Here is a 15,810-nt window from a genome sequence, read left to right as displayed (position 1 = left end):
AAAAGCTCAAGCTTTTCTTTGTCAGAACAAACCTCTCATTTATGTGCATTTTGATTCCAGAAAGTTGAAATGCCCTTTTAGCCCAAGCTCCTATAAGTTCACAGTTTTAAATAACAAAGACCCTTTTCCTAGCTTGTCTTCTCCCTTCCAATCCAAACACTAACTTGCTCTCTTCCTTGGAAACTCTTCTTCAATATAAAGCACTCCTTTCTCCAGAAGCATCATTCAGCACTCTTTAGTCCTCCCATCTCCTAAGATTTACTATGATACTGTAGTAAGGATTTAGTATATCTCCCCAATCTCATTGTCCTTCCTCTGTTTAGCAGAACTTTGGAGCTAACCAGTCAGCTTTCATAAAGGTTTCATTTTTAATACTGATCTCATTTCATAGGCTCACTTTATTACCACAGGATTTCCCATGCCAAGTACTGTAAGAACAACAGCAAGTAACTCTGAGCAGAATGTAAAAATCACTGCAAACTTAATTCCAACACCAAACAACTCCCAACTGTACTGTACACTCACTTTTCTTTTACTTCAGAAGCCTCTCCCTCCTTATCCTTATCTTCATCTGATTTCTCACCCTTAAGCAAAGGTTGGGAGATTATATCATCTGTGAAAGAACTGAAGTAGGATTTAATGAACTGTGGTGAGGGCATCAGAGGCTCACGATTCTGAAACAGAAAAATGTAATTTCAAGACATTAGATGGTAAATATATGGCAATGGATAAAAAAAAATGATTATAAAAATGTCGTTCATGAAAGAACCAGTGTTTGACTTTTGACTATCTCATTTGATAGTCTGATATTTTTGATTTGACAGTTTGACATTTAGGGATTACTTAAGCTTCAGATCACAACACAACACCCATCACCACTAGAAATAAAGTGAAGATATTCAAAGAAGGGAGATAGTATATTTCTGCATGTGTGGCCAGAAATTAAGACTCTTAGCATATCATAAGACATTGAGTAGATGTACTAAAGCAGTATGCGTGCACATAAATTGGGTGAAAAATGTGAGCTGGTGATTTAAGCATGAGCCTAAATTCAAGTAGATTCTGAATGGAATTTGCCCTTTTTCTCCAACTTGCTCAAGAGAAGCTGCTGTCTGTCATTGCTATGAAGATTAATGAGGGAATATCCTAATTTTATGTGGAGCTTGGCCCAGATATCACACATTTTACTTGAAGTCCCAGAAGTAACACCTCTTGGGTACAAAATCCCTTCTACAGCCAATAAACATTTCTTGCTCAAAATGAACACTGCACATGAGAATTACAATTCAGTCTCTCCTGCAAGAAAAGTCTGAACGCAGTCTTCCCTATTAAGTTCTATCATAATCCTGCCTATCTGAAGCATGCCTATTTTGTGATGCTACCACCACAACACACTAATAACACAATTAGTTTTGTTACCTCGACAGCACAAATTTATGTGAGTTTCTATAGGAAAGAAATTCAGCATCTCAAAACCAACATGGATTTCAGCATTTCAAACACCATCACAAAAAAACAAGCAAGAATGTTTTAATAACAAGCGAGAATGTTTTAATACCTGTTCCAACTTTTTTGTAAACCTACGGCCACTTAAAATGACTGCTCCTGGCTACCCCTGTATTTCCATAGTTCTCTTTTCTGCAGTTTCCAACCATTAACACAAACACATCTGAGTGCCAAAATAGAAAAGCACAGGTATGAGGACCTATTCACAGAAATGAAACAGAAACAGCAACAGACTTGGACAGACAGAATGTCACAAGTAATCTGTGGTAGTTAGGAAATGAAGGTGTATTTCTCAATACAGAATCAGGAAGTCTGACCACTACTAATCAGATGTGACTTCACACTACATCATCTTTTCTTAAGCAATGCTTTTATTACTCTCTTAGAAAAGCCACCACCCCCCCTTAAAAGAATGTTATTTTACCACTTTCTAAAAGGTAGGAATTCTGCTGTCAACTTAGTCTTTCCTACATAAAATTTCTATTTATAAAACCAAAAATAACCTGGGGGGAAAAGTCCTCAATCAGAATTCTTCTCATTTTAAATTATTCCTTACATATGGAACCAACATTTTAATGCATTTTCTATTATTATGTATAAACCTTCCTATCTCAACACACATCTCTAACTCGACCACCTGATGTGCAACTGAACATTTGACTACTGCTGTTCCAACATATCCCATTTCCATTATGTTGCAAGTCTGGAAATGCCCCATGTAGGGCAGCACACCAACTTAGGGTGTCTCCTGAATGTCATAATAAATTTGATTATTAAAGGAAAACAGTTATTAGAAATAGACATCTCTACTGAGGTTTAAAAAACTTTGGACAGGTCACTGAAAAGCAACAAAACAACACTGATAAAATAGCAGCCTTGTACAAAACTGTTTGTGTTGATTCTTACTCTTCAACAGATGAAGACAGTGACTTACTTAGCACTGACAGAATGCCAACAACCAGCATTTCAACAACCAGTGAGGTGAAATCAGAATTTGTCAAAAATATCACAAGTCGTACCTTGTATTTCTCTTTGGCCTTTTCTTTTCCAAGGAGTTTAAGAACTTTATCAGCTAATAACATACTCTGCTGGTTTTGGAAGGCTTCTAAAATGCAGACTGCAGTGACATCTAGGAAGCAACATACAAAAGTGAGATTAAAGATAAATTCTGATAGTCACTGGAGTACACTAAAATGTGCCACTGTTAAAATGAGTCTGCCAAACTAATACATGTCCTGCTCCAGGGTAAAAGCCTCTGCTTCCAATTTACTGTATTTACCACGTTTTCCAAGATAGAAATTTGTATCCAAAATGATCTCCTTGTGATAAAAGGACTTCATGACAGTGAATGAAAGAAATTGCATTTATTTTTATCTTAATGTTTTTAACTAGAAACAAACACACTTAGATGAACAGTGAAAATGTGCACCTCCAGCTGGGGCTCTCACCATTTTGAAACTCTGAGGACAGTAATCATGTTCATCTTATGCTCATGTTAAAAGTGCTAACACAGCTTCTCTTCCGGGATTGATCCTAATTGTCTACTTTTAAAATTCATATTCAGTCCTATTACATTTTGTTTCTTCCTCAGTTTAAGAAATCTTCCCATATTATATCTCATTTTTTCTGCTCACTTCCATGTCTTTGGAATTGGCCAAGTTTAAGAGAGATACCTTGCTGGCTGATTTAAAGTGCTAGCCCATATCACATCACTTTCAGTCACACACAGAAGCCGCTGCAAATGTTAACCCATTGCTACCTCAATCATGCTTTGCAGTGTGAAATGTGTTCTTATGGTACATTAACATTATTTCTCTGGATCCCCTAGTTCATGCAATACTATCACTGATTCTTCCTATTTAATTTTCACTTAAACATCAGTGCAGATGAACAGAGTTTGGACCTGAAATTCAGAAAGTGTATTGTTTGAATATACTTGAAAAACAAGTGTCTTACTCTGGAGTTTTACTATAGTTTCTGTAATTCTATGCTGCTGTACTATTATGCCATCATTTCCACAGAAACTCCCTGCAACTGTGGCACAGACAGGCAGCACATTGGAGTCCCCAGGAAAACACACTGCACCCAGAAAGAGCATGAAAGATTGTGTGCAGTAATACCGTGTTGTATGACCTCAGCAGAAGTGTGCTGCCCAAAGAGGACAGCTGTAAACTAGTGCCTGGACTTGGGTGAAGCAGCAATATCTTCCCAAATTATACTGCCAGGGATCACTGGAGGAGGTTTCTGCTGGTGGTGGTGATGGTTTGGTTTTTTTTTTTTTAGGTTTTGCTTTTCTCCACTACATGGACATACCCTACTTCCTCGGATTTTACTGGCTAAAAAAGAAAAAGCAAGTAATTTTCAGATCTGAAAGAAATGCAAGCTAAAAATCAAACAGAAATCAAGGTTGAAAATAATTGCTACAAACATTACTGCTACTAGCATTACAAAAGAAATACTTTTAAAAGCTATTCTAATATGGCAGGGACAGTTAATCTTTCTTGGGGCTTTTATCATCTGTCAGTTTATTGCAACTACATAAGGTTTAGATTGTATTACAGTGCTCTGGAAGCGCAGCTGTTAGTCACTTAGTGATTGCAAAGGACTACACTAAATGACCTAAGTAGTCCTTTTTTATTCACTATGGTCTTACAGGGCAGAAAGGCATTCTGCCAGCAGATAAATAAATAGATAGATATATAAGATGTCCACATCTTATTTACCGTCTAATTTAGCAGACCTAATTCTTAGCTGTTGCACATAATTAAACTAACTTAACAGATCTGACAGTCAGAGCACTGCCTTATTTTCTCTCCTTCTTTCATAGTGAGCACAGATGAAAATTTCATTTGCCTTTTAACGTTACAACAGCAGGAATGACTTCACTTGATGAAATTTAAATGGGTCCTTTCGAGCAGTGTCCCTTAGTTTAAAAGAGCCCTCAGACAACACACCTGACCTGTAGTTCTCCTTAATTTTCATGGCTTCTCAGTCACATCTTCCTGACAGTTCAAAATGTATGCTGTTAGGAATAGTATTTGGAAGGATTTGACACTGTAGTTTCTTCCAAATATGTAGTATTAATATTAAAATAAATTAAAAAAAAAGTTCAATCTGTTCCAATTTTCATCACAGTTATATATCAAAACAAAATGCTAATTAAACTGTTTTCCCTTTAATACTTGCCAATGCATTTAAATGACTGTAATACTCGTTTCTGACCATGTATCTCCACCTGCAAAACCACCTTGTTTTCTGTAGTAATACTGTTTCTCTAAAACAAAGAGGGAACAAAGTTTGATTACTGTATGAAAGTAAACAACTGTTGTTGTCTGCATTATCCACTAAGCATGTTAGATGAATTCTACTCTAAAGTGTAGGAGTATCCTCAAAAATAAGACCTCGAGTGGTTACAGTAACATCAATTTCTCAGCAGCTGTTTCAGATGTCAGCAGATGAGAGCTTGAAAAATGGGAAAAGGTTTCTTCTGACAAGCAAATAAAATCTATTTGCAGTAGCTATGAATGGTTTTAAATAATTCTGTATTACTGTAGTTACAGAAGTAAAAAGAAAACAATCCAAGAAGTTACCTCCAAAGCACCTGAGCTAATTCCACTTTTAAGTATACACATCAAGAGACGCTTACCTTCTAAACATTCCTTCTTATTGTCTAGCTTCTCATGAGCCTTTGCACGTCTGAAGAGAGCTTTTACATATTTAGGATTAAGCTCAACAGCCTTTGTGCAGTCTTGTGCCACCTCTGTCCATTTTTGCTGTGGGGAGAAAAACAACAGTGAGAGAGACCCCACTCAGCTGCATTACATTAGCTTTCCACTACCAGCTCCAGGGTCATGCCACCTGATAGCAGCACCAACTCCCAGGGCCCTGGTTCTGCCTGCTTGCTTCTATTTCTACAAGTTTCTCAGTAAGAAACTGCCAGGCACCACTGCAAGCCACCTGCACCAGAAGAGCAACAAACCAAAAGGAATTCCTACAGAAAAACAAAACCAGGCAGTTGTACAAAGCATGTGGGAGAAGATGAGTTGATTTGAAGAAAAAAGATTTAAACATAATGAAAACCAACAAACAAGTTTAACAAAGTGCTAAAATACTTAAAAAAAAAAACAAACTTGTTATTTCCATTTACTCTGCTATGTTACTATAAAGGGATAAAAAAGAATACGTAGGAGTAGAACTGGTCAAGGATATTAAGAATTAAAAGTCCATTTATCTGCCAAATTGATTATTAAAACAGGCTTTTCTAATATCTGAAAAAAGAGGAACCACATACACTTGGGATTCATTATGGCATGAATTAGTGTTGTAAGTACTAGTTGATTAGACAAGATCTGTTTTGTCTCTCCTGTAACTTTCAAGACTAGATTTCTCTAATCACACAGTCTCTCGCTTGATACTTCAAGACTGTATAAAGCCAATTTCCCCACTCCTTTACAACTCACCAACTTGACCTCATAAGCAAATCTAACACTGGTTGACTTCTAAAACTAATATCAACTGTACTTAGCTATCAAGCAAATGTTACTTCCACACATGCAAAATTTAGGTCTTAGGCTTTAGCAGGATTTCGGGGATATTTGTTTAATTTTTGAAGTAGCATCCTTCCAAATATTTGGCCTTTCACCTAACAGTTAAAGAAACATTCTAGTATAGGGAAGCAAAATTAACTTGTAATGCAAGAAAATTGTTCCAGAGGATAAGAAATTAAAACCTTGTCTTACAAGAAAGGGACGCATAAGAATAGTTAACAGAAAAGTTTTATTTGTATGTGAAAAAGCACAATAAGCTAGTGAAAAATAACTGCAAGCAAGAGCATCTTGTGAAGGCAGCAGATATCATCACCTGGGATCTTTCAGTGGACAAAACTTATAAAATACATAATTTACATTTTTTTTTTCAAATAAACACAATTATCTTTAATTTCTTACCAGTTGTTCATATGCAGCAGCTCTATTCTGGTAGAAGGTAGACAAATCAAGGTTTTTCTCAGGAGGGCACAGGCTGATAGCTTCGGTATAACACTGAATAGCTTGCTCATACTTTCCTGCTTTAAAGTATTTGTTTCCTTTGTTCTTAGCAGCTTGGGCTCTATCAAGAGGGCTCTGAAAAAGAAAGTAATAGGACAGTTCAAATAAGAAAAGCATCACTGCACACAAGCTATGCACTTATCTTCAAAGATATAAAGCGGATCCGAGCAGTAAACTCTAGTCTAGACTTCTGAAAATCTCACTCCTCCCATTTCCTGGAAAAACGCAACAGGTTTTCTTTTGCAAGTGTATCAGATAGGAGACATCAACTTTTCAAAAGATTCACTACAACGGTATTAAACAATGCAGTGATTTCTTTTTGGAAAGCTAAACAGGTTTTAATCTTACATGACTGGTGATCAGAAGAACCAATAAGATATGTTATTTCTCCAAAGACTAAATATGCGAAGACAACAAAGCCTTCCAAGTAATTCAAACAGGAAAAGTTTCCTACTCAAATACACAGAGCTTGTGAGACCAGAGCTGACTCAGCAGACTATGAATTAAACATGGAAAACACTGTGGAAAACCTACTGAGCAAGACAAAACCTGTAAGGAAAACAAAGCTGTTCTGCCTTCTACCCACTAGACAAACTAACTCCTCTACAGCTTCATCCAACCGCTATTACAAAGTGCTGGACCATCACAGTCTTGTTATTCTTAGCTGCAGACGGAAAACTTTGCTAACTGGCCTATGACCCTGCTAAATGAATCTTTACATTCTGCACTGTCTGTTGATCATCTGCTTTTCTGCAGAAACCAACACTGCTACCTGTAACCCCTAGATTTAAGAACAGTTATCAAATATTGTGGTTTATATGGAATCAGATAGAAAAACCTCTCTTTATCAAAGGGGTGTGAGCCACATTCCAGACATATAGAGCTGCAAAAGCACCTAACATATATCTTCCGGATTTCTGCTCCTCTTTGATAGCCTAGACTTAAGGATCAACATTTTGGGGCAGGTCAGGCTAACATGCCAGACCAAAATGAACAGAGGTATGAACACGCGTCATCTTACCAACCTCTCTGAGGGAAAGAATACAAACTGGGGGCAGTAATGCCTTAAATAGCTGCAGAATTCACTACATCTCACCTGTTGAATGACATGCACTGAAAAAATCATCTATAACTTGCTGGCAATTGCCAATTCTGCTCTTCGACCATACTTCTGCCTCCTCTCCCACCTCATCCACTGCCAGCACCAAACTACACCCAGATTACTGTAAGACAAACCTGAAAGCATCTTTGCATTTCATCTGCCTGTTTACCTTAAAGTCCACTCATTTCATGCCAGCCTGATCATTTTTAGCATCTAAATGATTTTTAAAACTGAAAACCTGAATGAAACCCAGGAGTTGCTGTACAACCCCTCTTTTAAGGCCTAGTTTCCAATCATGGCATGAGAGAATCGAGTAACAGGTACCGGTCTTAGTTTTTAAATAAAAACAGGCATCCAAATAGAACAAAGGCACTCTTGAGGAGAGACAAGTGAAACCATATAAGGGAGGGAATTTCTTAAATATCCCTACTGCCAGAAAAGTTCTTCTCACATGGGTCACCAATCACTGGGCTTGTAGGAAATCAGTCTGCACATCTCCATTATTCACAGAACAAGATAATCAGCATGGCTTTTAGATTTTTTTGGGGGGGGGGGTTAATGATTTAGATTCAAATGGATAAAAGATTATTAACTTCACCTGTTTTCACACACTCTGTGTAACTCTATGGATACACAAATCAGAATTAAGAGCGCAAATATTTTTACTGAGAGCCAAGTAACTATGTATTTGATAAGTTGTTTCTCTAAAATATAACCCAAGTCTGAAAAGGTTACACTTATTTCAGTATGTCCTAAATTTAGCTCCTTATACAACAATGCTTCTCTTTTAACTAAGGGAAGGGTTATGCATATGCAGCAGACAAACTTAAATGCACAAAAGTCAGCTTTATTTTTCCTTCTGCATTTCTACAGCAAAGCACATTAGCAATGCCTTTCTAAAATAATATACAAAATTCAGTGCTGTTCCAATTTACTTGGTACCAAAAAGAAAAAACACAAGACGTAGGCCATGTTGCAACATTCATACATGTGTTCCCAGTATGCATATTATTTAAGACTGCGGAGATTAAGCCTAAAGTACAACTAGATTACTACTTCATGATCACTGCCAGTTCCTTTAGCCCAGGGATCTATTACCCCTACATGTGCCTTAGGCTGACCAGTCCATCCTCTTCACCCTGTGCACTTTGACAGCCCTGCACTACAATCCCTGCGTAAACGCACATGACACAGATGAGGACTATTGGATAATATCCAAATGCAATGGCTGCTCCAGTGTCAGGTATGGGATAGGAACTGTAACTGGAAGCAAGAGATCTGTAGTTCTGGGGCTGTCACTGGTGCTCTGCTGGTTCTTGGGAGGCCTGAAGTCTTCAGACTAGCCTATGTGCATGCAACAAGGACCAAAAACTTTAGAGAGTACAGGCATAGTGCCACAGGAAAACCCATTAAAACTAGTAATCGTTATCAGAGCAAGCTTTGAATAACAGTAGTAGGACACAGACCACACAACCAACTACACAGAACTGAATCATCAAATAGATGCTAGCTCCACAGTTACTTTGCCTCATGCATTGCATAATTTGGGGGTAGAAAGTCAAGAGTTGGAGCACAACACGCTATCATGTAATAAAGTCAGCAGTAATGCCCATGCCAAGAAAGAAATCAACTGGTTTTTGTTTGTTTATGCTGTCTTAAACTAAGACTCCTACCTCTTAGATGGTTTATCTCTGCAACCTTAGTCTGAATGCAACACACTGTTGAATTGAATGGCCAACATTTTAAATTCAAAGGCTGATACAGCTCTGTATTTAAATAAACCCATTCTGATAAGGCTTAGATGAAAAACAGAGTCACTTAGCAGCTCATACCCATGACAAATGGATCCCACATAGGCTGTACAGAATTTGTGCATTTAAAGTAACAAAAATATTGTATCTACATCTTGAAGCCCAAATGGTGATAAAACACAATGTCAAGTTTTAAACTCTTATTTTAAATAATTACTCTGATGAGATTAATTAATTTTCTTAACAATCATGAAACTCTTTAACCATAGAAAACATAGGAGAAAACAGTGGATTAATTTACAGCTCCAGTATAAAACTGATAAAATTATGGAACAAACCCAAAGATTTTATTTTAATTTTGTGAAATTTTAAAGAATATGCATAACCTTCCCCCCCCCAGCTTAATAATTTCAGTTTAAGTGACATATTTCAACTTAACTATCTGCAGTATAACCTGATGAAGCAAAACCCACTAAAATGCCGAATCTCGTGAGTGTCTTCCTTTGGTATGTTTTTGTTGCTTGTTGTTGGGTTTTGGGTTTTTTGCTGATGGTTCGGTTTGGCTTTTGAATTAAAGAACTCATGTCACATTATATGCTGCAATACCTTTTCATAATAGCACAAATAAGAATACAAAAATTAATTCTTAGCAACAGATCAGTTTTTGAAAGTTTCACAAGCCTTAGGTTTAACTGATAAAATGTTTTAGGCTGCTGCCTCTCAGCCCTCCAGTCCTTCTCAGCTGCCACATACACATGTACACAAATAAGAAACTGATTATGTAAGCAAACTTGACGCACAAGTACCCAAAAAACCTCACACCTTCTGCTTCCATTTTCTGGCAAATATAATAATACTAGACACTATTTTCCAACTTCACTGCTTCTCCTCACCTAACCCATTGCCATTCTATGTGGTGCACTGGACATATTTTGTTCCTATGGTGAAGGTCCATATAGACAAGAAAAACTCTCAGTTTGTCATCTTCTGTTCAAAAATTCTGTGCAACAAGCAAACCAGCTCAATAAAGTCAATAGAAGTCCACAATCAATTATCTGCCAAGGCGGTATAAACAAATACCTCAGAAGTTATCCGCAGTCACATAAAAAGTAACATCTCAGTACTTAGGACCGCTTTCAGCAACCGTTCACTAATAAGTCTTAAAACAGATTTGTGTACTTGAGAAGCCCTCCATTATCTCGGTAACTAAATAAGCAGATTGCTAACTGTCTAAAGACTAGACAGCACTAACAAAAATTTCTTAACTGTTATTTTAACCTCAGTAAATGTGCTTTCCTCACAAGATGTTCAGAAACTGCATGCAAACAACAGCAACTTAACAGCAACAGACTGCCAGCCGCGAGAATAATAAAGCTTTATAGTAACCCTCAGCAATGCCAGTATGGTTAAACTGGCAGTTCAGAACTTTATGTATTTCAGGGAGACTATTTTTAAAAACAGAACAAGAAATTTGCCGCCAGCCACTGATGACAGCGATGAGGCATGAGCAGAGAGTTTCAGCATTTTCTTTTGGTTGAAAGGGATTTGCATGAGCCCTTGTCTGACAGATGACATGGAAGAGGACTACGCGTTCAGCCATCTTAACTCATCCACTTGCAAAAAGAAAGCCCCAGCCTGACCCTCCTGATGAGATCAGGTTAAAAAAAAAAAAAAAAAAAAAAAAGGCGAAACATGTTGTTTTGACTAACATTCATCTTTCATCTCATTTCTTATCTCAGACCTATACTAAAAAGTCACTAACAGACTGTAAATGATTTTAAGATTCTCCTTAGCACTAAAACCACCATAAGAAAAAGTATGTCCACATGAGCTTAAGATGTAAATTCAGAGCACAGGCAAAGATGGATTATATTTAGAAATAATTAAGCCCAAGTTTACAGTCACCTTCCTTTTAAATGAGTTTGCCATTCATGCCTACCACAAGTGAGCTGCACATGAGCTACTCAGAGTCTAACAATTGTTCTACTGCCATCATACACACATTTAGTTTTCTACACCTGTCCGCTACAGCTGGCATGGAACATACAAAACTTACAGTAGGACTATAGTGAGATTGATTAGGCAACAGGTGCATGGTACAATAGAAATGACTTTTTATGTACTTTGCTCAGATCAATTCAGAATAAGTAGACATAAATATATCTAGACAAAGAGGTTTAATTCGTTCATATACTGATCTAATGTCACAGCAATGAGATAAGCGACATTTGGCAATTGCTATTAAGACAGATACTGGAAAGAAGCCATATTAGTTGGCTGTTGATCCCAATGTGACACCATAGAAGCCAAGGAGTTTGGCCACATTCACCCACCACTGCACTCAAAGACTATATCCAGCTCAGAAGAAAATGTGTAAAGAGAGTGAACTACTATGAACCCAAATGGCTTTGTCTGCAATACACAATGCTGACTAAGCAACTGAAGAATCTCTGCCTGATGCTTCCTCACATACCAAAACCACAGCGTTGCCCTCCGGAACTGGTGAAAGAGTGAAGGGGTTAGATTTGGGCTATCACAGACTTGCAAAAGGAAGTGATTTCAACTTAAGGAGAAAGAAAAAAAAAAAAGAAAAAAACCACAAATGGAAGCAATCAACACATTGTCTCACTGACTAACCAGTGTGTGCCCCTGTCAAGACAAGGAGCGTATAAACTTGCTAAGTTAATCATGAAATAAGTAAAAAACACCATTAATCAACTGGGTATCAATTAATGCAATAAATGCAAAGCAGTCTACACCTCCAACATGCTTAAGTTATGCAACATTCACTACAAACTAAGAAAGCATGTAAAAAGCAACTGCTGTTACTGAGTAACTAAAACACATTCCCTCTAAATTATAAGAAGCAATGACAGCTCCTGTAATTAACATATGCAATTTGACTTCCCAACCTCTGTGAGTCATCCATAGACACAGTTTTATCATCAGCACTTAACTGGTCCAATAATACCAGTTTACTGTACTTTTGAGGAGCTGTGCTTATAGGAGACAGAATCTCGAAAGTAGTTCAGCTCTTCCCAATATAGCACCTATGCTAAGGGCTTCTGCCAACACGTCAGTCACAGATCACACACTTGGTCAGTGCACCTACGCCAGGAGATTCCTCTACTGCAGGCACAACCTGGGGAAAAAAGTGTGAGGCCTCTGCAGCAGGTAAAAGAAAAGCTCGAACTGCATGCAAAATAGTAATAAGTCTGAATAAAGAACAACAAAGATTTTAGACCCTCTGTATTTTCAAAACCAAAAAAATTCAAGGTTGTGTCTTCAGAAACAATGAACAGAGCATCAAATGGATACAAAAGCTGATTTAATGAAGTGCACAAAAATGTCTGAGCCCTAAGTTGCATTTATGAGTAAAAGAATAGTCACTTGACATACACAGCTGTTGGTGGCACATTCATTACTGACCTATGTGTTTTCTAAGAGGCTTCCCTCTTGTGTGTAGACTGTGAATTAGCGGCTCTAACCCACTGTACAGATTTGTATTTGAAATCTGAGTTTAAAAAAATAGCCCACCACATTAGGAAGGCAGACGAACACAATGCAGATAGTTTAAATGCAAGGCATCTGCAGTGGTGGTATTTTTGATCAAGGGTCTTATTAATAACACCCATAACTAATAAAATATATGTGGAAACATGAAATCTACATGGCACCACCACTTTGAGTATGAGGAACAGGAAGGCAATCCTACACACACACACATAAAGCAGCCAAGGGAACTTGTAGCCACATTCATTTTCCTGCTGCAGCCATATTTTGACCAGCTAGGCAATTACGTCACGTAATCAAGCAAATCGGATACGTTCTTCTACAGTTTTCCTAAGTAATATCTCTCATTTCTTTACAGTATAAGCAATGACACTCTTCAAGGTACTCTGAATCATACCACTCAACCATATGCTTATTCTTAGATACATAGAGTCTTCCAGTAATTTAATTTGGGGTCCAATGTGAAAGAGGTAGACACAAAATATTTTACTTCAAGTGCTATATAAGTGGTTTAATTGTTTGAAGTTCTTGCTTTTAATACAACTACAGAATGACTACAAACCACTTGAAAGTACATACTGCAATTCAGAAACACAATCAAGAAACCTAGAGTTAACACATTAATAGCAAAGTCACCGCAGCTACACAAAGGTCACAAGCAGCCTGCAAACCAGAGCTCACACGTAGCAAGCACACTACCATGAATATGCCAGATGCTGTTTGCAGCCACAAGCCAAAGTTACCACAGTAAACAAAGTCTGAATTTGTCCTCTGTACACCACTTGCTCAGTACTGTTGCCCATGTAGGAACAAACCACTGCCTTCAAGTAACTGCCTCCAGGTCCAGCATAGCTTTTGCAGCTCACTAGGCTTTCAGGAATGCCTGAGGGTACCTATGATTCACCAGCTGCGGAAGTTGCCACCCTCTCCTCACCACTCCTGCGTTCCTGCCGCTGCCCGCCCACTTGGTAACACTAATCTCTATCAATTAAATGATCCAGGTTAAACCTGACCTTCTTCCAATCTCTCAAAGTTGATTTTTTTTTTTTCTCTTCTGATCATTTCAGATGGGAAGTTTGTGCCATGATCTGACAGTTCAGAGCATTTCAGGTGCTACACAACAATGGGAGAAGACAATGCAGGAATATTTTAATGGGATTTTCTTATCAAAGCAAATCAGTTTGCCAAATCCATGTTTGTCGTGTCTGTCAACTGTAACTTCACCTCAGTAATACAATGGGACTGTCACGGTACACCTGTGACCGCAGATGTGCAGAAAGTGCATCTTAGAGGCATTTTTCCACATACAGATATACAAGAGAGTCACGGCTCTGGTCTGGACTCTGATCTTCCACATTGCCCTTCAATTTCTGTATAGACCATTTTATCTGAAAATTCTCAGTATGGTAATTTACCACAGGATAAATGCAAGTTTTGAAAGCGTGTCTATTTAGGCAAACTCTACTCTGAAGCTTCAGTCACTTGAACTGTATGGCTTTTGTATTTCCATGGAAAATATTTCACTTTTAAAAGATTTTGACTGTGTTTTGTTAAAACTCTGCTGTATTCAGTATCTCAGACTAACACACAACAGACCACAGATTTCGTTTTCAAAACACTATTCCTGGAAGCAACTTACTCATTGCTATTCCACACCTCAGAAGCAGAAGCACGTTCACCCAACAGTGGCACGTTGTCAGACCCATACTCACCTGGATGATGTGCACTTCATGACAAGATGTGTTCACGAACGTGCTTTTCCAAGTACCAGTACCAGGACTGGAACAAACATACATACACACTCTGAACAAACTACTACCAACGGCAGTAAGACGAGGAGAAGATTGTAAATCTTAAGAGCCGCTGGCGAGACCCCCGCGGTTACATGGGCCACCCTCCCCACTGTTTCACTCTGGGCACGAAAAGGATGCCGCCCGAGCTGCAGCATGGCTCCATCCCCTCACAGACGTCCCCTAGGGCCTGGATCCAGACTCTTGACATTCGCTTTTTAGCCGGGGCCAGTGGCCTGGCCTACCGGGCTCTGCCGCCCGCTGACCGGGTGCCGGCCATCCCCCGACCCCACCGCCGGCGGAGCACCTGGCCCCCCAGTCCCCCGCGGCTCCAGCCCGCGAGCTGAGCCCCGGGCGCCGCCATGCCCGGCGAGTGCGGCGCAGGCAAGCCCCGTCCCTGCCGGTCAAAGCCCCGCTTCTCCTCTCCCCGCCAGCAGGGCTAACGGCCGCCGCGCGCGGCGGGGGCTGGGGGGCGGTCCGCGCCAACGGCCGCCGGCACGCGCTCACCGTCTCCTCGTGGCCGGGCCCATCGGGCTGCCCGCCGCCGCCGCCGCCGCACGGCCCGGGGCTCGCCCGCCCCTCAGGAGTCTTCCGCTCACTCGCGCCCTTGCCGCCGCGGCGGGCCGCCCGCCGCCCCCACAGGTAGAGCGCCCCGGCGCCCAGCAGGATCGGCGCCCCCAGCACCAACGCCAGCTGCCAGCGGGACAACCCCGCGCCGCCGCCGCCGCCGCTGCCGCCCGCCGCCTCCACGGGCTTCGAGGCGGCCATGACACGCTCGCACCGCCGCCCGCGGCAGGGGACGGGACGGGAGGGGAGGGAAGGGGTCACCGGACACCCGGGGCACGGCGGGAGGCCACGGGTCGCTCAAGCACTTCCGCCCGCCGCACGGCCCGGCCCGGCCTCCGCCACCTGCCGGCGTGGCGACGCCACCTGCTGGAGCGGCGGTGTAACTGCAGGGTGCCCGCTGCAAAATTATCCTCATTATAAATGTCTCTCTTTTTAATTTATTAATTGAATCTGTCATAAAAATAACTCAATATGTAATACTGAAATTTTATATATGTTGTACATACGTATGCATTATATATATGTGTGTACGTGTA

The 15,810-nt window shown here is 40.0% G+C and overlaps 1 protein-coding gene across 1 annotated transcript in view; it reads right to left on the bottom strand.

Moving 5' to 3' along the window:
* TOMM70 (translocase of outer mitochondrial membrane 70) overlaps nt 1-15,670 on the bottom strand; it is a 25,735-nt gene extending 10,065 nt beyond the window's left edge. Inside the window, exons 1-5 of the mRNA XM_030477177.1 lie at nt 15,215-15,670; nt 6,453-6,626; nt 5,153-5,279; nt 2,526-2,635; nt 526-674 (exon numbers count right to left, since the gene is read on the bottom strand). Of these exons, the coding sequence (XP_030333037.1) occupies nt 526-674; nt 2,526-2,635; nt 5,153-5,279; nt 6,453-6,626; nt 15,215-15,475 (821 nt within the window). The 5' untranslated portion in view covers nt 15,476-15,670. The remainder of the gene's footprint in view (nt 1-525; nt 675-2,525; nt 2,636-5,152; nt 5,280-6,452; nt 6,627-15,214) is intronic.
* Nucleotides 15,671-15,810: the final 140 nt, after the last annotated feature.

Source organism: Strigops habroptila, chromosome 2 (assembly GCF_004027225.2).
Source record: "Strigops habroptila isolate Jane chromosome 2, bStrHab1.2.pri, whole genome shotgun sequence".
NCBI lineage: Eukaryota > Metazoa > Chordata > Aves > Psittaciformes > Psittacidae > Strigops > Strigops habroptila.
The sequence above is the reverse complement of the archived record's forward strand: the minus strand, read 5'-3'. Positions and strand labels throughout refer to the sequence as shown.